The sequence below is a fragment of the Stegostoma tigrinum genome, chromosome 2 (genome assembly GCF_030684315.1).
Source record: "Stegostoma tigrinum isolate sSteTig4 chromosome 2, sSteTig4.hap1, whole genome shotgun sequence".
Lineage (NCBI taxonomy): Eukaryota > Metazoa > Chordata > Chondrichthyes > Orectolobiformes > Stegostomatidae > Stegostoma > Stegostoma tigrinum.
In genome coordinates, this window is record NC_081355.1 from 89,769,864 (window position 1) to 89,796,369 (window position 26,506).

The window sequence follows — 26,506 nt, forward strand, 5'->3', positions numbered from 1 at the left end:
TTGCCTTAGTGCTAGTCAGAGTTAAATAGCATGGAAACAGACTCTTCAGTCAAACCAGTCCATGCCGACATAATTCCAAACTAAACTTGTCCCACCTGCCTTCACTTGGCCCACCCATATCCCTCCAAACATTTCTTATTCATGTACTCATCTAAATGTTTTTTTAAACATTCTAACAGTACCCGCATCCACCACTTGCTCTAGAAGTTTATGCCACACACGAACCACTCTCTGCATAAAAAAGTGCCTTCTCCTGTCTTTTTAAAATCATTCTCCTCTCACCTTAAAAATATGCCCCGCTATCTTAAAAAAGCCCATTCTAGGGAAAACACACCTTCCATTCAACTCATATATACTCTACATGATTTTATAAACCTCGATAAAGGTCACCTCTCAACCTCCTTTGTTCCAGTGAAAAAACTCACAGCCTATCCAGCCACTCCTTATAACTCAAACATTCCTTTCCCATCAACATCCTGGTAAATCTCTTTTGAACTCTCTCTTCCTTAATAACGTCCCTCCTGCAACAATTCGACCAGAACTGCACACATACTCAAGACGAGCCCTCACCAACATCCTGTACAACTCACTATGATGTCCCAACTCCTATACTCAAAAGATCTGAGCAATGAAAGCAAGCATGCATAAAGATTTCTTCACTACCCTATCTGTGATCCTAACTTTAAACAATTATGTATCTGAACCAGTGTTAATGGGAACTGCAGATGCTGGAGAATCCAAGATAATAAAATGTGAGGCTGGATGAACACAGCAGGCCCAGCAGCATCTCAGGAGCACAAAAGCTGACGTTTCGGGCCTAGACCCTTCATCAGAGAGGGGGATGGGGTGAGGGTTCTGGAATAAATAGGGAGAGAGGGGGAGGCGGACCGAAGATGGAGAGAAAAGAAGATAGTGGGGAGGTAGGGAGGGGATAGGTCAGTCCAGGGAAGACGGACAGGTCAAGGAGGTGGGATGAGGTTAGTCGGTAGGAGATGGAGGTGCGGCTTGGGGTGGGAGGAAGGGATGGGTGAGAGGAAGAACAGGTTAGGGAGGCAGAGACAGGTTGGACTGGTTTTGGGATGCAGTGGGTGGAGGGGAAGAGCTGGGCTGGTTGTGTGGTGCAGTGGGGGGAGGGGACGAACTGGGCTGGTTTTGGGATGCGGTGGGGGAAGGGGAGATTTTGAAGCTGGTGAAGTCCACATTGATACCATTGGGCTGCAGGGTTCCCAAGTGGAATATGAGTTGCTGTTCCTGCAACCTTCGGGTGGCATCATTGTGGCACTGCAGGAGGCCCATGATGCACAATGATACCACCCGAAGGTTGCAGGAACAGCAACTCATTTTCCGCTTGGGAACCCTGCAGCCCAATGGCATCAATGTGGACTTCACCAGCTTCAAAATCTCCCCTTCCCCCACCGCATCCCAAAACCAGCCCAGTTCGTCCCCTCCCCCCACTGCACCACACAACCAGCCCAGCTCTTCCCCTCCACCCACTGCATCCCAAAACCAGTCCAACCTGTCTCTGCCTCCCTAACCTGTTCTTCCTCTCACCCATCCCTTCCTCCCATCTCAAGCCACACCTCCATCTCCTACCTACTAACCTCATCCCACCACCTTGACCTGTCCGTCTTCCCTGGACTGACCTATCCCCTCCCTACCTCCCCACCTATACTCTCCTCTCCACCTATCTTCTTTTCTCTCCATCTTCGATCCGCCTCCCCCTCTCTCCCTATTTATTCCAGAACCCTCATCCCATCCCCCTCTCTGATGAAGGGTCTAGGCCCGAAACGTCAGCTTTTGTGCTCCTATGTATCTGAACCCCTGGGTCTCACTTTTCTACAACACTGCCCAAGGCCAACTTTTAACTGTATAAGTCTTGCCTATGTTTGTTTTACCAAAATGCAATATCTTACAATTATGCAAATTAAAATCCATCTGCCATTCTTTAGCCCATTGACCCAAATGATCAAGATATCTTTGTAATCTTGCAATAATCTTCTTTACTGTCCACTATATCACCAATCTTGGTGTCATCTGCAAACTTACTAACCATGCTTTCTAAATTCTCATCTAAATCATTTGTAGAAATGACCAACACAAGTGGACCTAGCACTGATCCCTGTTGAACACCATTGGTCACAGATCTCCAGTCTGAAAAACAACCCAGCTTTGGTGCTCCTAAGAAGCTGCTTGGCCTGCTGTGTTCAGCTAGCTCCACACTTTGTTTTCTCCTACACCATTACACTCAGTCGCCTGCTGCTAAGCCAATTTTGTAACCAAGTGGCAAGCTCTCGCTGAATTTCATGTGGTCTAGCTTTACTAATTAGTTTACCATGCATAACATTGTGAAAGTCCAAGTAAACAATGTGTATCGCTCTGTCCTCAGCAATCTTCCAAGTTACTTCCTCAAAAAATTCAAATCAAGTTGTTGAAACATGATTTCCCTCGCACAAAACCATGCAGACTATTTCTGATCATTCATTGACTCTCCAAATGCACATAAATCCTCTCTTTCAGAATCACTTTCAACAACTTACCCACCAATGTCAGACTCACAGGTCTAAATATCCCAGGCTTCTTTAATAAAGACGCACCATTGGCCAATCTCCAGTCTTCCGACAATTCATCTGTATTTATAGATGCTACAAATATTTCTTAAAAGGGGCTTGCGATTTCCTCCTTAAGTCCCAACAAAGTCCTGGGTCACACTGTATCAGATCCTGGAGATTTATCCATTTTTATATTTTCTAAGACTTCTGTCATTTCCTCTTCTGTAATATGAACTGTTATCAAAATATCAATATTTATTTCTGAGTTCTCTCGCCTCTACTTCTTTCTCCGCAGTTAAAATTGATGTGAATTATTAATACAGGAAATATGTGAAATCTGATATGTCTCCCATCTCCTGAGCTACAACACAAAGATGGCCTTTTTGACCTTCAAAGGTCCCTACTCTCGTGCTGTTAAAGTACTTGCAGAATCTCTTTTAATTTTCCTGAATCATACTGGTCAAGGCCATCACATTTCCTCCCCTTGCCTTCCTGATCTCCCTCTTAAGAATGCCCCTACACTCTTCATATTGTCTCAGAGATTCACTGGAACCCTATTGTCCACATCTAATATATGACTTTCTTTTATTTTTGACTAGAACTTCAATATCTTTATTCATCTATTGTTCTTGAAGCCTACCAACCTTACCTTTCACTCTAACTGGAACACTATGACTCTGAATTCTCAATATCGTACTTTTGAAAGCCTCTCACTTATCAAAAGTCCCTTTACCTATGTACAGTCTATTCCAATCAATTTTGAATGTTCTTGTCTCATTCCATTAAAATTTGTCCTACCCCAATTAAAAACTTTAATTTTTGTGGAAGGCTTATCCTTTTCCATAACGATTTTAAAACAAATAGAACTATGATCACTAGACCCAATGTGTTCCTCTACGAACACATCAGTCACTTCCCCTATCTTATTGCCCAAAAGAAAGTCTAGCTTTGCTCTCTCTCTAGTAGGAGGATCCACATATTGATAAAGAAAATTTTCTTGAACACATTTAACAAATTCTTCACCGTCCAAACCCATAACACCATTGTAGTCCCAGTCAATATGCTTGGAAAATTAAAATCACACACTATTACAACATTTTTCTTACATATCTCTCTACATATTTGTTCCTCTATTTCCCTCTGACTGTTGGAAGGTCCACAGAACAATCCCATCAAGGTGATCATTCCTTTCCAATTTCTAATTTCAACCCATATATTTTCATCTGACAATTTTTCAGAAATATTTTCACTCGTTACAAAAGTAATGTTTCTCATACTCAAAACCACGACTCTCTCTCCTCTTTTGCCTCTTTTCCCATCCTTCCTACAAACATTTGAAACCTGGAACATTGAGCTGCCAGTTCTTTCCATCTAGTTTCTATAATAGCTATGACGTCCCAATCCCACATTCCCTCATCTTGATGATTTTCTTGGAAATTCATCTTGGCATAATTATTTTCCAGAGCTTGTTTAGACTTTATAATAGTCCACTGCACTCATCCAAGGCTGTTCTCAACCCTCTATTCTTTACAGAAGGCCCATTCATTTCCATGTAACATCTTTTGGCTCTCCAATCCTGATGGAGATGACCATGTCAATGAGTGGATAGCTGAGTATCTCATGAGCCAAGCCTCTTGGCCTTTTAGATGGAGGCCAAGAGGATAAAGATACAGAAGCATTGAAAAATTATAAGACTGACAGGTCTAACCTTCTAATCAACAGAATGGTACTCCTCTGAAATTAGAATATCCATGGTCCAAATAAGATACAAAATGTTTGGGATTCTGAACCTGACAGAGTCATCAAGAGGCTGGATCCAGGTGACCACACCTGAGTTGTTAAACCAGCAGCTAGAGGGTACTGTCTGAAAATAGCTCACAGAGGCCAAATGTCTGGTGGATGATGGGGAGACAAACAGCTCACTCAGCCATATTGTGGAATCTGAAGTACTGGTGCGTGATGTCTCCAGTAAAGCACATGTTTATTAGTGATGAGGAATCAGAGTGACCAGTGTGCTGTGAATCCATGGAGCTGAATCCACGGGCAGGGAGATCTACTCCAGCCCTGGAGCAAGGAAGATCCATCAGCTGAAACAATAAATGCTTTCAATCATATGGCTCCTGAAGATCTGACCAACCTAGACGATCCGCCACAGAGCCCAGATGCGATGAAAACTCCTTGTACAGATCAGAGGCTGAGAAGATTCTCTTGAGAAAATCTTACATCTCACCCCAATACTTAGCACTGATAGAAGAATAAAGTATTGCTACTAACGTGGACCCAAAAATTCTGAGCATTATTGTGCAATTAAACTTGCTGATCATATAACTGTTTCACAAACAGTCACACTATATTGTGTGTAGCAGCCATGATGGCGAGTCTCAAGTCAGTAAGTGTATAAGGGGGCATCCAGCAACAGGTAGCAAAGTGAGGGAGAATATTAAGCAGGGAAACTTGAGCAGTTGAGCAGACATCCTCTGTGGCAAGGATGTTTTCATTAAAAAAGGCCTCACAGAAAGTGGGAGAGACTGAAAAGCATTTCCTGAACGAGATGTGAACTACAAGTTTAGTTCCATGTAAATACTTTGCTTTCTTAGTTCTTGTTTTTCTTCATGATTGAACACACTCGCGCCAGAGGAATAAAACATCTCTGCTCAGGATCTTTGGCTCATGCACATGTTTAAATACTACGTCACATCAACATTATTTGAGGATTACCATTTGAAAGGTGTTTTCTTCTTACCATTACTGTTAGCTTGTAACTAAATCAAATAGTTTAACATGACATTCATCCCTGGCAATTTTGATATTACTCCAGCAAACTGTTCTGAATAGATTGTCTAAAATCACATCAAAGATATCATATATGGATAGAAGATTAGCTGACTGGCAGAAGGCAGAGGCTAGGGACATTTTTCAGGATGGCAGGTGGTTATTAGTGGAGTTCTACAGGGGGCTGTGTTGAGACAATAATGATTCATGTTATACATTAACAATCTCAATGAAAGAACAGAGGCAGTGTTGCTAAGTTTGCAGATTACACAAAGATAGGTGCAGGGACAGGCAGCGTTCAGAAAGAAGGGAGGCTGCAGAAAAACTTAGGCAGGCTATGAGAGTGGACAAAGAAGTGCTGGATGGAATACGATGTTGTAAAGTGTGACGCTGTGCACTTTGTTAGGAAGAATAGGGATGTAAACTATTTTCTTAATGGGCAAAAGCTTTGGAAATCTGAAGCCCAAAGGGATTTGAGAGTCCCAGTTCATGATTCTCTTAAGGTTAATACACAGGTTCACCTGGCAGTGAGCAAGACAAACAAAGTTAGCTTTCATTTTAAAAAGGCTAGTATACAAGAGTAGGGCTGTAGTGCTGAGGCTAAGGCTCTGGTCAGACCGCCTTTAGAATATTGTGCGCCGTTTTGGTCCCCATCTCTAAGGAGGTTTTTGCTGTGTTGGAGGATGTCAAAAGAACGTTTATAAGAATGACTTGGGGATGAAGGTCTTGTCATATGAGGAGTGGTTGAAAACTATGGGCTTGAACTTAATGCAGTTTAGAAGGATGAGGGCAGATCTCATTGAAGCTTACAGAATACTGAGAGGCTAGGATAGAGAGGACATGGATGTTTTCACTAGTAGGAGAGACGAGGACCAAGAGCACTGCCTCAGAATGAAAGGATAATCTTTTAGAACCGAGATGAGAAGGAAGTTCTTCAACCAGAGAATGGTTAATCTGTGGAAATCATTGCCACAGAGGGTTGCAGAGGCCAAGTAATTGAGTACATTTAAGACAGAGATCGATAGGTTCTTGAACGGTAAGCGGATCAAGGTTTGGGGAAAAGAGGGCAGGAAATTGGGGTTGAGAAACATATGAGGTATGATTGAATAGTGGACCAGACTCAATGATGTGAACAGCCTAATTCTTCTCCCATCTCTTGGTCTTAAGGAATGTGTGGTGTGTCTGAAAACAGTAGCTAATTTGGCCCAAATACAGGGCGATCTACCTCAGTTTCTTTAAATTGTGCAATAGAATACTTAACTCGAGTTGCAAAATGGCATTTCCAGCAACACAGCATTCTCTTGGTTCTTGATAGCACTAATCAATCAAGATTTTGCACTCGACTTAATTTACAAATAAGTCTAAAACTACAACTTTCTGATTTAGAAAATATTACTCTTACCAAATCAAATTGTTATTTGAATGTACATTTACGTTTAGAAATTCAAAACCAAACAAGTAATTTTCACTGTCCGTGGTTTGTACTTGTCCTCATATTCTAGTACCATCGAACTATTAAGTTTAAGAATGTTTGGCATATTAAACAAATTTTCATTCCATCGATATGACTATATCCAGAAGCATATAACTGTGCTTTTCTCCTTAAGCCAAATAAAACAATTTACCAACTTTACGCTACGCATCTTTTGAACACCAAAAGCGCGAATTATGTTACAAGCTCTTTTCACTTTCGAATTAAACAATTAAAAAGCTTTCATTTGTGATCATTATCTCACAAGTTCAACAGTTGGACTGTGTTTACTTACAGTTGCCGAAAGGCCCGGGGGAGAAAAAAACCTGGAGAAAAGTTTTCAACTCCGAGCTCTTTTCATTTTACTCCTTCATATGTCTAACAACATAGACAACTTCCCTCGTCAGAGTTCAGGAGGAAAAAATAGAACCAAGGCGTTAATCTCCCTCCAGCAATTAATCGAAACATTATTTTTTTTACAACAAATTACACATTTCCAAACTCCACTCTCCAGCGCCAGCCGAATACTGCATGTTGGTCCCTGTAGTCTCTCTGCTCGCGATACTGCTCTCAAACAGGTCGTGGCGTTCGGGCAATGAAACTACAACTTCCGGGCTGCTGTGCGGTCGCGCAGGAAGTGTTTATGCATTGTTTCCTCACCCCGTCTCGAAGCAGCGGATTGTGGTTCCGGAGGCGCCCTGCGGTGTAAGTGGAGCAGAGAGGGGAGAAGCAGTGTGGAGCGCGGCCGACCAGCCCACCCGCTCACCACTACCATGAAATCTACAATGCCTGTGCAACACTCTCACTCCACTCGGCACATCATCGTCCTCCTCCTCCTGCTGCTGGTGAGTGCCTCGTTCCTTTACTGACTTTTGGTTCAATCTGTGTAATGGGAGCGACCCCCCGCCGTTTAAAGCCGGTTAGAGAAGGAAGGGAGACCGGGTCCGCCACAGTCTGAAGGTGGGCCGGCGGTGGGGGTGGTGAGTGTGAGTGATAGAGACAGAGAGGTGGGGAGAGGCCCTGTCTGTACCGCCGCTCTCTGAACTGCGACCCAAGGCCGTTACCCTCCAAGGGACTCGCCTTGCCGCTGGACTTTTGACTAAGACAAAATAAGATGGAGTTTAACGGGCGTTTGGTCGCCGTGGTTTATACAATTTAGCGCCGTCTTGTTCCGTATTTTCCATTCATTTAGCCTGTTTCGTCTCCCGGATCTGCCCCCTCCGTCCGATGTGTGTGTGTCCGCTTTTCATAGGCGGAGAGTTCAGACCCGGCACCCGGAAATGGAGAGTGTGCTTTGCTGCTCTTTAATCCATCCAAAAAACAAACCCGGCCCAGCAAAGAAACATTTTTCAATTCATTTAAACAACCTGATTACAATGCAGCAGCAAATATTTTCAAATGTATCTGGCCTTTTACTGAGACAAAACGTCCAGGAAATCCTCACTTGATAGTAATCTGAAAAAAAATGAACTCCGGACTAATGAAGGGGATATTAGAGAGATGAGTAACAGTTTGGTGGGGGAAAGGAAAATTCCAGGGAGTAGGGGCCCGACCAGGCAGCCACCAACGGTCCACCATTTGTGCGAGAGGCCAGAGATCGATGAGCGGAGGTTTCTGGCAGAGCTGGAGGAGGTTATTCGAGGTAAGAGGCACGACTATTAGGAGATTTAAACACGAGGAGATTGATTTTACATGTGAGGCGTTGGAGGACAAGGAGCCAGGCTGACTACTGGAGATTATGGAAAGTGGAGATTAGGAGTTTTGGAACAGTTACACGAAGGAAACAAAGATGTGGATTAAGATTTCATTCTTTCACATGGCCTGAGATAGAGATAGAAGCCTTTGTGATGGTCAGTCAGAAGCTCAACACAGATTTAACAGGACAATGAAATTGCAAACAATCTAATTGATTCTAAGCTATTTGGGGGAAGGGTTCATGAGAACAGCAGCAAAGGCATAAAATTTCTAACAGGCAGATGATTGCAGTTTTGTGTTTGTAACTCAGATATATTGAGGAAATCAGAAACAATAAGGGCTTTCAGTTCCAACAAATCCTAGTTGTAGTGGAAGATCCGTATTCCAGATCCTAATTAATCTTTTCAGTACACTATAATGCTTCAACATCTGTCATACCTGGGCAATTGTGCATATTGTATGTTACGTCTACAACACAGGACTGTCTGGCTAGTTATCAGCTCATTATACGAGTTATAATTTCCATCAAAATGATGGAAGGAGTTGTCAACGGTGCCGTGAAGTGGTGCCTGCTGATTACGCATCAGGGAAAGCAGGTAATCAATTTAAGTTCTGCTGGAACCGCTTGTCTGCAGACTTCATTGTGACACAAGTCCAAGTATAGTCACAAGCTGAAGACCAGAGGTGAAGGCAGAATGACTGCCTTTGATATCGATGCCTGCAGAATACAAATGATTACTAGAAAAGGTGGCAAAACTGGGAACAGTGAAAAACACTCTAGGAGCTGGGTATCTTACTGACACAAGAGAAAATAGTTGTTGAAGACAGTACTCTATCTTGAAGTCAGAACACAGCTTCAGGAATTTCTCAGGACAGCATTACATACAAACTACCATTCATCAGTTAATCAAAAACTTTTCCTCCATCACTGACCGTGGTCAGCTCCAAGGTGCTGCTTTCAGAGCATCAGTCAAAACCACATTCACTGTGTTCATGTGCATGCTAGATACCATGCTGATTTGGAGTTAAAATGTTCCTTTTGCGCTTTTTAAAAACTTGGAGCTGCACGCCTAATAGTATTGAGAGAGCATTTTTAATACACAATTTGCAATTGTTCAAGAAGGCAAGCAGCTATCATGTTCTCAAAAAAGAAAGCCATCAGTAATGCAGGTCTCTAAGTTACAGCCACATCTGAAGAATGAATTCAAAAATACTTGTAGTTCATTCAAGACTGGAAGTCAGGCATGCAATCAAATAATGACTGTTGGAGCCATCAAAGTTGGAGCAGTGGAACCCTGGTCTTATTAATGGACATTTGAAAGATGGCCCAAATGCTGCCAAGGGCTGTCATGCAGATGAGGACATCAATAATTCCTAGAAATTACAGGATAATGTTAAACATTAGGGCCAATATCATGAAATGGATGATTGCACAGATATCAGTGAGAGGTGTTAAAATTTGAGGAATTTTTAGTGAGGTAAAAGGAAAAGAAAAAAATCCGCTCTGATTTGTCTGTCGTAAAACGAGCTGTTGTTTCCCGGAGATAGTGTACACACCTTTTGAGCCAGGAAGCCTAGGATCAAATCCCACCTGCTCTAGAGGTGAATAACAACATCTCTGACCAGTTTGATCAGAAAATATCTAAAATGGAAAAAATTCGCAATTCATCTAATGAACATATATTTTGGATGAATTTTATGAAAGTCTGTGAAATAGTTGTCAAAACAGAATTAGAGAATTCAAAGAGAAGTGGATAAATAATTAATTATAAATTTCATTTAAGTATGTTGCCCTTTTGGAGGGATGTCACAGTGGGCTGTATGGATTCCTCTGCTACAAAATTTTGAGATTCTCATTTTTCTAAAGGTATTGCTTAGTTTTAATATTACTGTCTTCAGATGTGTAAAATCATCATAAATCATGCTGAATCAATAAATCAGTCAATTTAAGATCATAGTTTATTTGGATTCTTTTTCTACTGAAACACTTCACATTTTAAAAATACTAAAATGATATTTTGGGCAGTTCACAGCAAATCATGTGCGCCTATTCAGATAATTGATTTCTCAATGGTGATCTTTAATTGGCAAAATTCAGCCCTTTATCAGAGATATCTGAATTGAGCTTGTTTATTTTGACATATCATCTCGAGTGAATTAGACTAGATGGCTTATAACTGATTATGAACTAGGACTATCTAACTCCATTAATGTTTCATATACAGCCAACAAGATACTTTAGAACTTATTGTTAGGCTTTTGCTGTAAATAAGGTACAAGCAAAGTTATAGAAGATTGAATGATATAGTCATGGCCTTGTGTTTTTGGTGATTAGGTTGGAGATTGTGTCAGGCCTGGAAAACCTTACAATATTGCGCTTTAATGTAACATTATATCCTCTGGAAAATAAAGCAATATTGTGATGCATCAGCCTCTTCTATTGGCGTTAGCAATTCAACGACTCATGTTCCAACACACTTGGATTCGGTAAATGAGATTTTTCAGTGGTCATTATGGCAGTTAAAGGGAGACTTGACCCATCCCCAGTAATCCTTTCAGTTCACTGTCTTCGGATCATTCATTTGCTGAAGTCAATGGGCGGCGTGGTTTTTGTTGGAGGCAGCAAGTTATGATTGACTGGAAGGTTCAGTACATTTTAGTTTTCAAATGTGATATTTTATCACAACCAATCAGTTGTGATAATGAAAGAGCTGCTGTATTTGTAAAGAGAGTAATCTAGCTAGAGAGCAATCTATTGATCTGCATTTGAAGTTACAAATCTTTTTTTCATTCTGCAACATGTAAATACAGACCATATTTTATGTGTCCAATTATTTGAAAACTGTTTGGTCATGATGCATATTTCTTACAACTGCCTTGCTTTAATGGAGAAGAAAAAAATTTGTCAATGTAAGTGAATAATTTAAAACTAGAAATGCCTAACAAGATGTCTGCTATTATTGCGGGGAGTTAGTGTATTATATGACTAGAAAACAATTTAACTTTTTTTTAAATTCAAGAAATAAAGAGGGGAAAAACAGAAGATTATGAATGCAGCAGAAATGAAAATGAAAATTTAAATGCAAACCAAGCCTAGTGAGTCCAGAAAGGGTAAATAGAAAAGGTCTTTAACAACATGCTGATAAAGTTCTGCACAAGGTTCAAACTATTCCTAGTATTTGTTCCTCGATCCGGTCACGACTGAAGTTTGAACTTCAGCATCATGCTTGGCTCCAAGCTGTACTCCTTCTGCTCTGTCAAAACTCTCCATTTGACCTAACCTTTCATCAGCATCAGCTTGTCCAAAATATGCTGTCAATTTGCTATCCTGTTACATTCCCCATGCCCATCACCTTTCTACATTAGCTCCCCGTCCAATCAAGATGCCCAACTCACTTTCTCATCCACATTTTATAATCTCTATTTAGCCATACCCCTCTTCATCTGCTATCTCTACATCTTCCCCCAGAAGTCTCCAGTCCTCTGCCTTTACTTCTCCCCCCTGTTGTTTGGGACATGCCTTCAGCCCTTAAAAAGCCCATAGGTTGGAGTTTGTCAAATGGCCTCCATCTTTCCCCTCTCTTTTTTTTGTATAGTGCTTATTGAAAACCATCTCTTCATAATTAGTCTTTTAGCCATTGCCTGATATCTCCTCTAGTATCATATTTATTTTTGACTGGTTATGCCTCTACAAAGCCTTTTCAGGGGATATTTTGTTCAAGGAAGTAGATTAGTACAAATGATAGTCATTTAGTTTCATTTTACAATAACAATATTTTCTGTTATGGACACAGGCATTTATAATTACAGTATTCAGTAAATCTTAATAATATTAGGTCTAATTTGAACCTTTCCAAAAATCAAGGGTAGATTGTCTTTCATACAATGCATTTAAACTTATCTGAGGTGCTCTTCATTTCCTATCATACACGGCTGATCTCATACAGCTGTTTACAGGGTGTGAGATATTCATTCCTAAGTTTTCTATGCATAGATAGCTGTTGTCTTTTATGTATTCAGTATTATGAAATTAATATACTCGAGTACCTCATTTGCTATGAAAATGTAGAACACCTTTGGGATGATAATTACTACCAAAATGTTTTAATGCTTAAACTATTTTATTCATTTCAGTTAAGTTGTGGCTTTCACAGTGTGCTTTGGAAATGTCAAGTGTATTAGCTGTTGTAGTACGCAAGCAGCTTATTTATATTGCAGTTTATTTGTGGACAGCACTGAAATATGAACATTGAGCCAATCTGTGCTGTTCATACAGGGTCCGTGTTAGTAAGTGCACAAGAAACCCTTCCCTGTTTTCAAATAGTGCACTTCAGATCCTTTTTGGGAAGGCAGATGGAACCCAATAAAACATTTCACCTGAAAAACAGACCTCTTCAGTAGAGTATTGGAATGTTCAGCATGATTTAGTGATTGATCTCTAGAATAGAGTATGACCCCTGAGCCTCTTGACTCAAATGAGAGGGTGCCAAAATTAACGATGTCATCAGTTTTGAATTCATCAAAGCAGAAATGCATAATAATCTAACCTTTCTGTGAATGTAATTTTGTATTAGGACACCTCCCCTCCACTTTGTATGCTAAAGATTTCAATTTGCTTTTCAAAATGTCTTTTGAATTTTTTTACAGTAATCCCAGTAATAAGTAGTCACCATGAGCTAGCTAAGGATAAGCAACATAAATTTGTCAGTAAATTGATATTTCTTTCAAATGTCTACTACTTCCCAAATATCTTAATGACAATACAGTATTATAAAAGAAAATTCAGTGAATATGTGTATGAATGTCACAAATGCTTGCTGAAATTATGAATTCATGTAAATGAATGTTTACAAGAAAAATTTGAGAGCAAAAGTCAGTGACACTTACAAAGTTTGGAAATGTGTCGGATGGCTGCCTTGTGTGCTGTAAGATTATGATTCTCAATATTCTTGAAATGTGTTTAATTTTAAACTGCATTAATATATTCAAAATTGACGTGTAAGACCTCTTGAACCTTTTTAATCCACATTTGAATGCACGATGACTTGGTTTCTTGCCAGATGGACAGACCATGGAATGAACATCCTGCATTTAAGGATGTTGCATTGAATAAGTACCATTGGAGGTCTTTACCAAAATTAATAAGTGATTTCTTCTGTCTCCTGATTTCTTTTGAAAATAACACAAGGAGTAGCATCTACACTTTTACAAATACTTATTTTACCACACATCTTGAAATTTGATTGTGCTAACTATGCTGATTAGATATTAAATCATTTTAAATCATGTCTGCTAATAATTGCAGCTTGCATATCATCTCAAAATCTGAAATAATTATGCTGATTTTAAAAATCACTGTGCTGGCTTTCCTTCATTAGGAATGCATTTTTAGTTGACTTTGTCTTGAATTATGGATCAGAAGACCCGGCCAGTAAACCAAATCCTATTATCATCATTTGCATCCTCTGGAACAATCCCTTTGTGATATGGTTAGAAGTGGGGCTGTTAGTTAATGGTTTCAACAGGTACAATTTTGTTAACAGCAATTTCATGCCCAACTTCAGCAAGAAACTCTTGAGACCAGAGATATTAGGATGCTGGGTGGTTGTGGAGGTGATATGTAGGGTGTGTATATGTGGATGTGAGTGTGAGTGTGTGCAGTTACCTGAAATTGTGATGTTTCTGTCTTGCTACATTTTTTTGCAACTTTCCTGATCCACATCTCCCACATGCTGGAGGCCTCCAGGTGGTTTTGTTGCCCTCATCCTGTGTGGGTAGCATCTTCTGAAAATTTTGCGACATGCGCGAAATAATGTGACCTTTTGGACTTTGCGATGTGGGAACCTTTTCAGTGCCATCCATGTTGACATGCACCATGGTGTGACACATTCCTTGCTTCACTTTCCACTGTTGCCTTCCAGTGTTTAAACATGAAATTTGTAATCTGACAAAAAACAGTAAAACAGCATGGTTTCATCTGCATTAAAACTAACTGTTAGTGCATAACTGCTTTGGGACATGGGTCTGACCATTCAAAGCTGACACAGATTTTGAGGTTATGGGGAAAAGACAGGAAAGTGGATTTGAATATTATCAAATCAGGCGTGATCTCATTGAATCAGACTTGAAGGACCAGATAGCCTCCTTCTGCTCCTACATCTTATGAACTTTTTTTCAAGGATGGGCAATAAATGCTGGCCTGGCAAGAGAAGCCCACATCCCACAAATACCCTGGAGAAGGTGGTGGTGAGCTGCTGACTTGAACTGTTGCAGTCCTTGAGGTATAGGAACATTTGCAGTGCTATTAAGTAGGGAGTTTTAGGATTTTAACTGACAGTGACAAAACAGTGATATGATTTCAGGTTACGATGATGTGTAGCATGAAAGGGAACATGCAGGCGGTGGTGTTGCCATGCATCTGCTGTCATTATGCTTTAATGTTCCAAATCATTCGTTTGCAAGATGCTATTGAAGGAGCATTTGTGAGTTACTCTATCTTTTAGATGCTTTACACTCCTGCCACTGTGTCTGTGGTGAAGGGAGTACATGTTGATGGTGGTAGCTGGGGTGCCAAACAAGTGAGCTGCTTTGCCCTGGATGTTATTAAGCTGCTTGAATGTTGAAGCTACAGTTATCAGGTAACTGGAGAATATTTTATTACAGCTCCTAACATGTGCCTTGTGAATGGTGGGCATACATTGGGAAGACGAGGTGAATCATTTACCCTAGCTGCTTCAGTTCAATTTCTGGTGTCTGGTATCCCCCACAATTCAGCGATGGTAATGCTATTAAACGTTGAAGGGACAATGGATGGATTCTCTCTTGTTAGAGGAAGTCTGTGCCTGACACTTGTGGTGTGAATGTTTCTTGCCGCATGTCAGTCCAAGCATGGATCTTGCCAAAGTTTTGCTGTATGTAGATACAGACTGCTTCAGTATCTGAAGTGTCATGATTGGTGCTGAATGTTGTGCATCATCAGCGAACATTCCCTCATATGATCTTATGATGGAAGGAAGGTCATTGAAGCAGCTGAAGATGGTTGGGTCTGGATACTACAGTGTCGAATTACTGCAGAGATGCCCTGGATCCAAGATGACTGACCTTTACAACCACAGCCATCTTCTGTGTCCAGTTGTAAGTTTACGATGCAGGGGAGGTCATTTAAGCAGCTGAAGATGATTGGCCCATGGATGATACGTTGAGGAACAGTGGTAGTGCCCTTACTTAGGAATAAGGAGCTTGGTGTGTAATGACATCCAGGGACAGGTTGATTAGAAGAGGGAGGCAATGGCCTAGTGGTATTATTGCTGAACTGTTAATCCAGGGACCCAGTTAACATTCTGGGAACACGGGTTTAAATCCTGCCATGGTAGATGATATAATTTGAATTGAATAAATTCTAGAATTAAGAATCTAATGATGACCATGAATCCTTTGCTGATTGTCAGGAAAAACCCATCTAGTTTCCTAATATTCTTTAGGGAAGGAAACTGCCATCAGTACCTGGTCTGGTCTACATGTGATTCCAGACCCACAGCAATATGGCTGATTCTGAACTGTCTTCTGGGTGATTAGGGATGGGGAATAAATGCTGGCCGAGCCAGCGATGCCCTCATCCACTGAATGAATAATGAATAATGAGTAAATAACCTACCTTCAACTTGGAGGGATCTTGTGGTGTAGTGGTCGTGTCCCTGTTCCTGGACCAGAATGCCACATTCAACTCCCACCTGCTCCAGAGGTGTGTCATAATATGTGTGAACAGATTGGTTTTAAAACACATTTAACTTGAGTAACTCCAGGAGCCACGTGCTCGGGCTCAGTTGATTGACCTCCAACCCTGACAACCTTGTTCTTGTGCTAAATAGGACTGTAATCACTGGAGAGCTTTCCTGTCAATATCATTTGGCTCTGGTTTTGCTAGGGATCCTTGATGCAGTACTGTGTCACATACGGCCTTGATGTCAGTGGCAGTCAATGTCACCTGACCGCAACTCCAGCTCTTTTGTCCATGTTCAGACTAAGCTGTAATGAGAAAGAAATAGAGGAGCAAATTTCTACCCAACTACAAAAGTTTCAAGGTATAAAAAATATTGACAGCAGAGAGATTTCGCTTACTCAAACCAAGTTTGGCTTATTAACTGTGTAAAAAGGTGCAAATATTTAAATATACATGGAAAACATTCTTGGTCAGTGTGTTTCCAACTTAAATGAGAGTGAATGGGATCTCATTAAATTGTATCAGAGATAATAGGAACTGCAGATGCTGGAGAATCCAAGATAATAAAATGTGAGGCTGGATGAGCACAGCAGGCCAAGCAGCATCTCAGGAGCACAAAAGCTTTTGTGCTCCTGAGATGCTGCTTGGCCTGCTGTGCTCATCCAGCCTCACATTTTATTATCTGGGATCTCATTAAAGGTGGCTGAACAAGTTGAGAAGATTTTTTGAGCTTTTATAAAGGGCAAGTGTTCTTGACATCATGACCAGTGTAGAAAAACAAAGAAATAATGTAAAATGCTGGTTAGGCCTCAACTGGAATAGTGTATTTGGCTCTGGAAAAAAACACTTGAGAAAAGTCAAGACCATTGAAACGATTTAGAAGGGGATAAACAGCTAGATATTTTCTAATCGACTTGTTTACAAATATCATTACGCACCCTTTGAAACAGGTAGGATTTGAACCGAGGCTTCTGATTCACAATGGCAGGGACACCACCATTATTCCCCCAAGTTCCTCAAGGTATCTTCCATCCTGGCCATCTTCAGCTGCTTAAATGGCCTCCCCTTCTTCATAAATTTACAAGTGGAGAAGCTCACTGATGATTACACAATGCTGAATGCCAGCCAGAAAATGGGGATTGAAGTCATGTATGCTAATTGAGGCTGGAGGAGTGTCTTGCATCTCCCCTTTGTCCCAGTACTCCACTAACCACTAAGTAAATAATTTATCCAGTTACTCATATGGCCACTTAGATACTTTATATATTTCAAGGTTCAAATGAAAAGAGCCATAACCAGACTTTTTTCCCAATAAGCAATAAGATTATGTATTATGCCAATGGTTTAAAGCTCATCAATACAGTATGAAATATGCACTTCTAAATACTCCAAAACACCCACGTGCCTGTGTACACGAACACATAAGCGCACTAGGAAAAGGGTAAGTAAATAGATGTTCTGCTTTGCAAACATTCGCTTTGGATTAAAACAAAACCTTTTAGGCCAATCAAGGCAGTTTAGCTCTTGAAGGCAAAAGGATATCGTATGAAATGTTTAGGTGGTTGACAATGTGACATTCTGACGTGTAAGTGGATGTGACCAAGCATAAGTAGTTGTCTCTAAGACCTAGTACTGAAGATTCTTCCAAACGTTCTTCAAGAAGACAGTCAGGTTTCATGCTGGATTGACCACCAAAGTTTTTTTATTAACAGTTTTTAAAACCCAGGCAGATTGTCTAAAAGAAATGATTAGATTTCACAAGACATATGATGATAAAGAAATGTGCTTTTAATGACTTTTTTTTAAAAAGCAGAATTCTAGGTGTCTGCAATCCTTCAAACCCAAGTCCAGAAAAATTATCAAGTGCTGATAATGCATGTGACTCCTCAGTTACTGAAGTAATCCATGTTCGAATGCAACAACATCTGGACAAAATTCCAGCCTTGGGCTGACAAGTGGCAAATAATATTTGTGCCATGCAAATGCCAGGCTATGACCACCACTTGATAATACAGACAAAACAAAAATAAAAGAATTAGCTTAACTGTAACTATCAAAATGCTTAACAAAACAATATATATTAAGGACATGATGGGCAATTTTATTTAGACAGTGGCATGTGTGGAATGAAGTGCTGGATGTAGGTACAGTCACAGTATTTTTAAAAAACATTTGGATAAGTTCATGAATAGGAAAGGTTTAGAGGAATATGGGTCAAGCACAGGCAGATGGGACTAGTTTAGTTTTAGAACGTAGCCGTGTAGACAGGATGGACTTCTGTTTCCATGCTGTATGAGTTTATGGCAGAGAAGTTATGTGAAACTTTGCTTTAAAGCAATGGGCAAAGAAACCAGCTGCAACACAAGGGAGTTTTGGTCTGAAACTCTTTTAAAGAGAGATGGTAGCAGATTCAATTGGATAAGTACTTTGGTATTTAGGAGAAGAAGTCAATAGGGAAAGCGCAGGAGATTGGAATTAACTGGATATCCCTGCTAACAGGCATGCTTTTTTGATTGTCCTGTTCTTGTGTTGCTCTGATTTGTACGTTTTTCTGTGCCACTCGCACAGTTACATCTAACTTCCTGTGCAATTTTTTTCAACCCTGGGCATACATGTGTCAGCCGCACTGGTTTGTGTTCGGCATTCATGGATTCCTGTTAAAACGGGAGCCATGGCTTTGCGACGATGTGTTCCTGAAATTCGCTCATACTGAATGTTTGTGTGGCTTGTGCATATCAAATCCAGGATAATAAGGGAAGGTGATACTCATGAGAACAACACCTGCAGTGTCCTTTCCAAACCCCACAATAGTTATAGTTTGTGTCATCTATCAAATTGGCACTCGGTTAACGTTATCTAGCTACCACCCATGTGAGACTTTTGATGCTAAGGAAAATTCATCAGTTTGGGAAGAAGTACATTATCATTAACAGTACACTGATATGTGTTCCTATAAATCTTTCTCTTCTTCTTTCCCCTTCCCATTTTCCTTGGTAATGTGTACTTATTTTTAGTTCTCTCAGTAAGATCATGGCTGATCTGATTCTAACCTCAACTCTACATTCCTGCATATCTCCAAAAGTCTTTCATTCCTTTGGTAATTAAGAATCTATTAACCTCTGCCTTAAACATATTTCAAAATTCTGCATCCACTACTTTTTGAGGAAGGGAATTCCAAAGATTCACATCCCTCTAAGAGGAAAGAAATGTTTCCTCATCTCTGTTCTAAATAGGTACCCAATTATTTTTAAACTATGACCCCTAGTTCTAGATTCTCCTGCAAGAAGAAAGATCCTTTCAACATCTGCCTGGTTAAGACGCCTCGGGATCTTATATGTTTCAATTAAGTCACTCTGACTCTTCTGAACTCCACAGACCGAGCCTGTCTATTCTTTTTTATATTTTTTTCATATTCCAGATATCAGTTGAGTAAACTTTCTCTGAGCTGCTTCCAGTTCATTAATGTCCTTCTGGAAGCATGATGATCAGTGCCTCATAGTGCAGGGACATGGGTTCAATTCCAGCCTCGGGCAGCTGCCTATGTGGAATTTGCACGTTCTCCATGTGTCTGTGTGGGTTTCCTCTGGGTCTTCTGGTTTTCTCCTACGCTCCAAACATCTGCAAGTGGGTTGGCCAAGCTACATTGCCCACAGTGTCCATGGGTGTGCAAGCTAGGTGGATCAGCCATGGAAGATGGAGGGTTACAGCGAAAGGGTAAGTGGGTGGGTCTGGGTGGATTGCTGTTTGGAGGGTTGGGTGTGGACTCGATGGGCCAAATGGCCTGCTTCCACACTGCAGGGATTCTATGATTCTACTCCAGACAGTACTCTAGACGCACTCAACTATGCTCTGTATAATTGAACTAATCTTGTGCAAAGTAAAGTAGCAATAATACCACTGGGTCAAATGTGGTGGTTTGTGGAGCCAGGCCAAAATAGGCTCAGCAAAGTACATTGTAAACTCTTAATATCCTTTTGACCGGTAGGGGCAGAATATCTAAACCCATAAGGAAGGTTTGGGCTTCATTGCCTTCTCTTAGGTCAAGGGACCCTGATGGCAACCTCCTCACTTGTTGTGCACCCATTTCTCTTTTGGGACTGGGAAGTTATCAAATGGCATATTATGCTGGCTTGATAAGACCACTTGAGCTTGACTGCTGTTGCTTTCAGACAGGCAGTTACTTTGCCATGTTCTCATCTATTGGTTAAAGTTAGGATCAAGAAATCAGCCAGATGGTTGTTCTGTGCACTTAGAAAGATTTGTTAGTTTCTAAAACTGTAGAATGGCTGTCTTAAACTGAACAGCTGTAGTAATACATCTGAGCATTGTGTTTGCTTGAGTTGCTGTTCTATAACAAAAAGTAACAGAATACTATCTCTGCCCAATCTCTTTCAGCCTCCTCCTTAATGAGCGTGATACCATTCATTAAATGTATCCCATTTACTCCCAAGTATGTATGTTATTGCAGTAATCTGTATTGAATTTCACTTGCAAATATTGTCAAGGTCTTTGTTAGTTCCTAGCAAAATTATTAGAGTCCACTGCTTTAAATCTCCTATGCAAATAAATAACTTAGGGCTCTTTCAGTCACTTTTGTAAATCTGTAATTAATTTTAGGATGAAGTTAGAATTCTAAATTCCACCCGTTTCCTAAACTACCTTGAACAAGTACTGCCTGTTCCTTTTTGGGTACCTCGTGGCATTTATGTGGCATTTTGCTGGAAAGTTTCTGGTGGCACAGTGGGTCATTGGATTAGCACTGCTGCCTCAAGGCACCAGGGACCCAGATTCAATTCCACCCTTGGGTGACTGTCTGTGTGGAGTTTGCACATTCTCCCTGTGTATGCGTGTGTTTCCTCTGGGTGCTCCGGTTTCCTCCCTCGGTCCAAAGATGTGCAGGCGAGGTGGATTGGCCATGTTAAATTGCCTGTAGTGTTCAAAGATGTGTATATTAGGTAGGTCATAGGATATTGGGTCTGGGTGGGATGCTCTGAGAGTCAGTGTGGGCTTGTTGGACCGAAGGGCCTGTTTCCACACTGTAGGGATTGTACAATAAACAACCTGAAGTGCATGCAGCTTATTAGAATACTGTTTGTAGACAGCACAATCTGACAAGCTTAGTCTTGGGAGTCTTCTAGCAAAGGATTGTGTACTTGATGGGAAATTTTAACAGGGCTTATGAGACCAGAAAGCATCTCAGGTGGTGACCTAATTAAGTAGTAATTGGAATTTTGCTTTCCTGACAATGGATTCACATTAAAAGATTAAGTCAATGTGTTTGTGGAGTCCAGGCTTCACTCTATCTTGCTGTTCCTCTATGTAATTAAATGGCATTTGTATTGCCATGCATGCTGATTATATTGAAATGTTTTGTAATTGTGTCTTATCTTCGTGATAAGGCATCACACGAGAGTCTTGTGGCAACTCAGTCCATCTTTGTTTAAAGATGGAATGAAGCAGTTGCTTTGTACTGTAGAATCTGAGGTCCATGGTTTTAATTGGACTCTGTGCCACAAGAAAGGAGAACAGAAGAATGATGACTGCACAAGGACTTTGAATTAGCAAGAAGCAGTCAATGGTGACTGGGTGCTGAGTGGGTCCAAGCAGGACCCAAGGCAGAATAAAGAATGGGGTCAGAGAGATTGTAGTAAAGTGGGAAGGGCTTGGCATCCTGGTAATAGTGGGGACAGTCAGTCATAGCGACCTAAATAGAAGTAGAATACTGTGGATGATGAAAGTCTGAATTAACTCAGCAGGTCTGCAGCATCTATGGAGGGGGAAACAGTTTAACTTTTCAAGTCCAGTGTGACTGTCCTTCAGAATTGGCCCAAAGGTCTGTGCACAAATTGGTTAAACTCAAGACATTGGCTCGCAGATAAGTTTTAAGGCTTTGAATGCAACTGCATTTTAAAGGTTGTTGCTGGGAATGATTTCAATCAACATCCTTTACAGTGCACAGAAAAGAGCTCAGCCTGCGCATTCAGCCGTATTCACCAGGATAATGAGTACAACATTGAACAGGAAAGAGAAATGTGTCAGTAAAGAGTGAAAGCAAAACATACTATTTCTTCCACAATAGAGGAAATGACCCTAACTCCCCTTAGCTATTGATATGTGGGAGTACATTTAGCACTTGTGATTAAGCTAGTCTGAACAAGTAACAATGAAGCGAAACAAATGTAATGTGAAATATTTATAAGTAAAATTCAAATGAGAAAAGTACACATGCCACTTCTATAATCTCTAAGTCTTTGAGTTAAAGGCATGGTGTTAAGCAAGAAAGTTATCTCCGTGGTAGGGACTCGCCCTGCCCTGCCCCCGCCCTCGCCATTCATTCCAGAGACTCCTGCATATCACACCTTTATTTGCTTCACTGTCGGCTGACAGTAGATTTCAGCATTGAGTAGCATCTCCGGCTGGGTGATTGCATGTCTTCCCAGTGCATGCTGCTGAGTCTTCAGATTTTAATTGGAATCATGTGAGAGCCAGCAGAAAGGAAAACAGAGTGGCACCCACTTTTCTTTCATTGTGAAGAATAGGACGGCACACCACGGTTAAAATTTTTCTGATATGCCAGAATGACTTGCTTGTGCACAGAAAGCTATTATGGTTCTGGGGAAGTCTAGAAATCCCGATAGGGATTTCAACATTCATCTCAGATGTTCGTTAAAGATCGATCTTGATGAACTATGATCTGTCCCGCTGAAATTATATAGGCTTTGCTTTCTGGGTTGTTTAGAGATTCCTCAGGTTTGAATTTAATGATTTATCACATGACCTTGCCAGTGTATGTATTTTTAAGATGTGAGGTACTAAAGTCAGTCTACTAGACCTGAGATAATTGGAACTGCAGATGCTGGAGAATCTGAGATAACAAGGTGTGGAGCTGGATGAACACAGCAGGCCAAGCAGCATAGACCTGATGTTGTCTGCATTTGGTTATCTCCTTTCTTGAGTAATATAAATATGGGCTTGAGGAGGAAAGGATCTAAGAACACAGTTAAATCACTGTAAGTGATTAATGTATCCATGAAAAGCAGATCAAGCGCTGGGATTCGGAGAATTACAAAGACTTTTAAGGACATTACTACTTTAAGCAGACAGCAAAACTCTTGAAAGGAACAGCAGGGTAATTGCAGTACCCCACACAAAAAGCTTTATCACCAAGCTGATGAGGGGCAGAGTGTGTAAAGAATTATTAAAATAGTAAAATGACTAGCCACACTTGGCAGGTACAGAATCTTTAGAGATGAAGGATCTGTTGGAGCAGGAGCGATTCAGGATTTGGCTGGAAAGAAGCTGTTTCGGAACTCCAGAAGTAAAGTTAAAGGCACCTGTAGGCAAGGAAGAAAAAACTTTAATCACAAAAAGATCAGGCTGGGAAGGATAGCAGTTTACAAAGAAACTGGACTCCTGAAAAAAGTGGGACATCTGTTCATCCTGTAAAATCTTTTGTCAAATGTTTTCAACCGCTATCCACTGGTTATTGAGCTACCAGTGACAATCCATTCACAATGAGAGCTACCACCATCATGATAGCACACCATAGGGCATGACTGAAGGAGTGAAATCAAGGGCTATTAAATTAATTACACGAAGGCCCCAAAATCAGAAATATCACCGAGCATATTTGATTGAAGACCATTTGAAAGATTTAGAAGATGGAGTCTGACGAGTAAATGGAAGACATTTTAAACTGTGATAACAATGGGAGATCTATAATTTAGACCATGGATTTGGCTATCAAGGCTAGCAATCACGGACGTTTGTTTATGAAATTAGATGTAGGGTCCAGTATTGGGTATCAGTTGTGAAAGACAAAAAAGCATCCATTTCAACTATGAAGAAACAGCAAAGATCCACCAGCCCACGAAGGCAGGAAGCCATTACCCTGATAGTAGAAAGGCAGGAAAACCCCAGCAAGCAGTATAGGCATACACTGTTGTTATTTAAGAGGATTGAAACTTCATTAGAAGAAAATGATACATATTGCTTTTATGGTGTAAATTCTTAGAAGCTAGCACAATAATATGGCATTGCGATAAAACAGCACTAAAGAGCTTAAAAAAATTACAACTACATTAATAGAACACAGAACATAACAGCACAGTACAGGCCCTTCGGCCCTCGATGTTGTGTCGACCTGTCATACCGATCTCAAGCCCATCTAACCTACACTATTCCATGTACGTCCAAATGCTTATCCAATGACGACTTCAATGTACCTAAAGTTGGCGAATCTACTACTGTTGCAGGCAAAGCGTTCCATTCCCTTACTACTCTGAGTCGAGAAACTACCTCTGACATCTGACCTGTATCTTTCACTGCTCAATTTAAAGCTATGCCCCCTCGTGCTTGCCGTCACTATCCCAGGAAAAAGGCTCTCCCGATCCACCCTATCTAACCCTCTGATTATTTTATATGTTTCAATTAAGTCACCTCTCAACTTTCTTCTCTTTAATGAAAACAGCCTCAAGTCCCTCAGCCTTTCCCCGTAAGACCTTTGCTCCATACAAGTAGTAGGAATAAATGACCTGTTAAGAAGAAATGGCAAGAAACTTAATACAACCTCAGACATTAGATGTCAGAGATGGGCCAAACAGAACACAGAATTGAATATCTTCAAGAAAACGGTTAGCGAAATAGATATATGCAGCACAGAAACAGATCATTCGGTCCAACTTGTCCATGCCAACCAGAGATCCTAAATAAGTCTCTAGTCCCATTTGCCGGAATTTGGCCCATGCCCTTCTAAAACCTTCCTATTCGTTTACCTATCCGGATGCCTTTTAAATACTGTAATTGTACCAGCCTCCTCCACTTCCTCTGAAAGTTCTTTCCATACACGTACCACCCTCTGTGTGAAAAGGTCGCCCCCGTTAGGTCCCTTTTAAAATCTTTCTCCACTCACTTTAAACCTGTGCTCTGTAGTTTTGGACTCTTCCCCCCCCCCCCCCCCCCCCCCCCCCGGGGGGAAAAGACCTTTTGTCAATTTACTCTAACCATATCCCTCATAATTTTATAAACCTGTAAGGTTACCCCTCAGCCTCCGCTCCAGGGAATATAGCCCCAGTCTATTCAGCCTTTGTCTATAGCTAAAACCCTTCAACCCGGGCAAGATCCTTGTAAATCTTTTCTGAGCACTTCAAAGTTTCACAACATCCTTCCTAAAGCAGGGAGGCCAGCATTACACAGTGTATTTCAGTGGTGGCTCAACCAATGTCCTGTACAGTTCCAACATTAAGATACAGAATTATTTCAAGCTGAAATACTAAAACTTGAGCTGAACAATTAAATGCATTAGATCCTATAATGAATGACGTTATAAATCACCAAATGTAAAGGAACACACAGATACTTTTGAAGAAGAGCTAGCAGTCTTTGAAAACAAAAAGTGCTGGAAATCATAGCAGGTCAGGCAGCATCCATGGAAAGAGAGCAAACTGATGCTTCCAGTCAAGATGAGTCTTCATCAGAGCTGAAGTGAAGTGTGGAAAGGGTATTACTTGGGCAATAGTGGGTGTGTGGAGCACTGGGAGGCAGAGGATCTTAATAGTCACCTCCACGCTTCATGTTAGCCCTGATGAAAAATCACCCAGAATTGAAACGTTAGTTTGCTCCGTCGATAGATTCTGACCCATTGTGACTTTCAGCATATTTTTGTTTCCAGTGCAGATTCCAGCATCTGTGAGAATTTGATCCCACATCGTCTTTGATAATTCTTTTATTCTGACATTTTTTGTTATAAGACCAATATTTAACTAAAGAGTTCAGTGACCAAGGAACTCCACTTAATTGTATTCATAACCTCTATTGATTATTGGAAAGTCCTGACTATGGAGCTGTGAAATCAGAATTCATAAGAGGCAGATTTGATGTCAGAATTATTGATGAATCTTTGTCAGATTTATCATAGGCCAAAGAAGACTTGACTTTGGAGAAAGCAAGTCAAATTGTGCTCAAAGCAGAAACCAGGAAGAGTTGCATACCTGAGAGGAGAGAGACAATCTTTTCACAGGAAAAGATTCATCTGCTTTATTAACTTCTCTTCACAGGTTAAGATTTTAGGAAGGTTGAATTCATCAGCTGTGAGCCCATGATGGCTAGTCAATCCATCTGTGACTGGCAAGTTATCCCACAATAGGTGCAGATGAAGGGGTAGTCACTATTAAGGCCTATTGGATAACCTCCTTTCTGATGCTGGCTGTTTTAGTGTCAAAGGTATCAATAACACTCTTGATGTAGAAACTCTAAACATCACAATCAATGACTTCCACTTCCCACTGACAATGGTGTACC

General features: G+C 40.7%; 2 protein-coding genes across 8 annotated transcripts in view; one reads left to right on the plus strand and one right to left on the minus strand.

Moving 5' to 3' along the window:
* Window positions 1-7,312, minus strand: part of invs (inversin) — a 301,666-nt gene extending 294,354 nt beyond the window's left edge. For all 6 annotated transcript variants that reach the window (XR_007249558.2, XM_059655375.1, XM_059655369.1 and 3 more), the window contains exon 1: window positions 7,088-7,312. The gene's annotated coding sequence lies outside the window, so the exon portion shown is untranslated. The remainder of the gene's footprint in view (window positions 1-7,087) is intronic.
* Window positions 7,313-7,459: 147 nt separating this feature from the next.
* Window positions 7,460-26,506, plus strand: part of erp44 (endoplasmic reticulum protein 44) — a 92,998-nt gene continuing 73,951 nt past the window's right edge. The window contains exon 1 of one of the 2 annotated variants that reach the window (XM_048524138.2): window positions 7,460-7,637. In XM_048524138.2, coding sequence (XP_048380095.1) covers window positions 7,566-7,637 — 72 coding nt within the window. In that variant the 5' untranslated portion in view covers window positions 7,460-7,565. The remainder of the gene's footprint in view (window positions 7,638-26,506) is intronic. The other variant, XM_048524150.2, reaches the window with a different exon arrangement.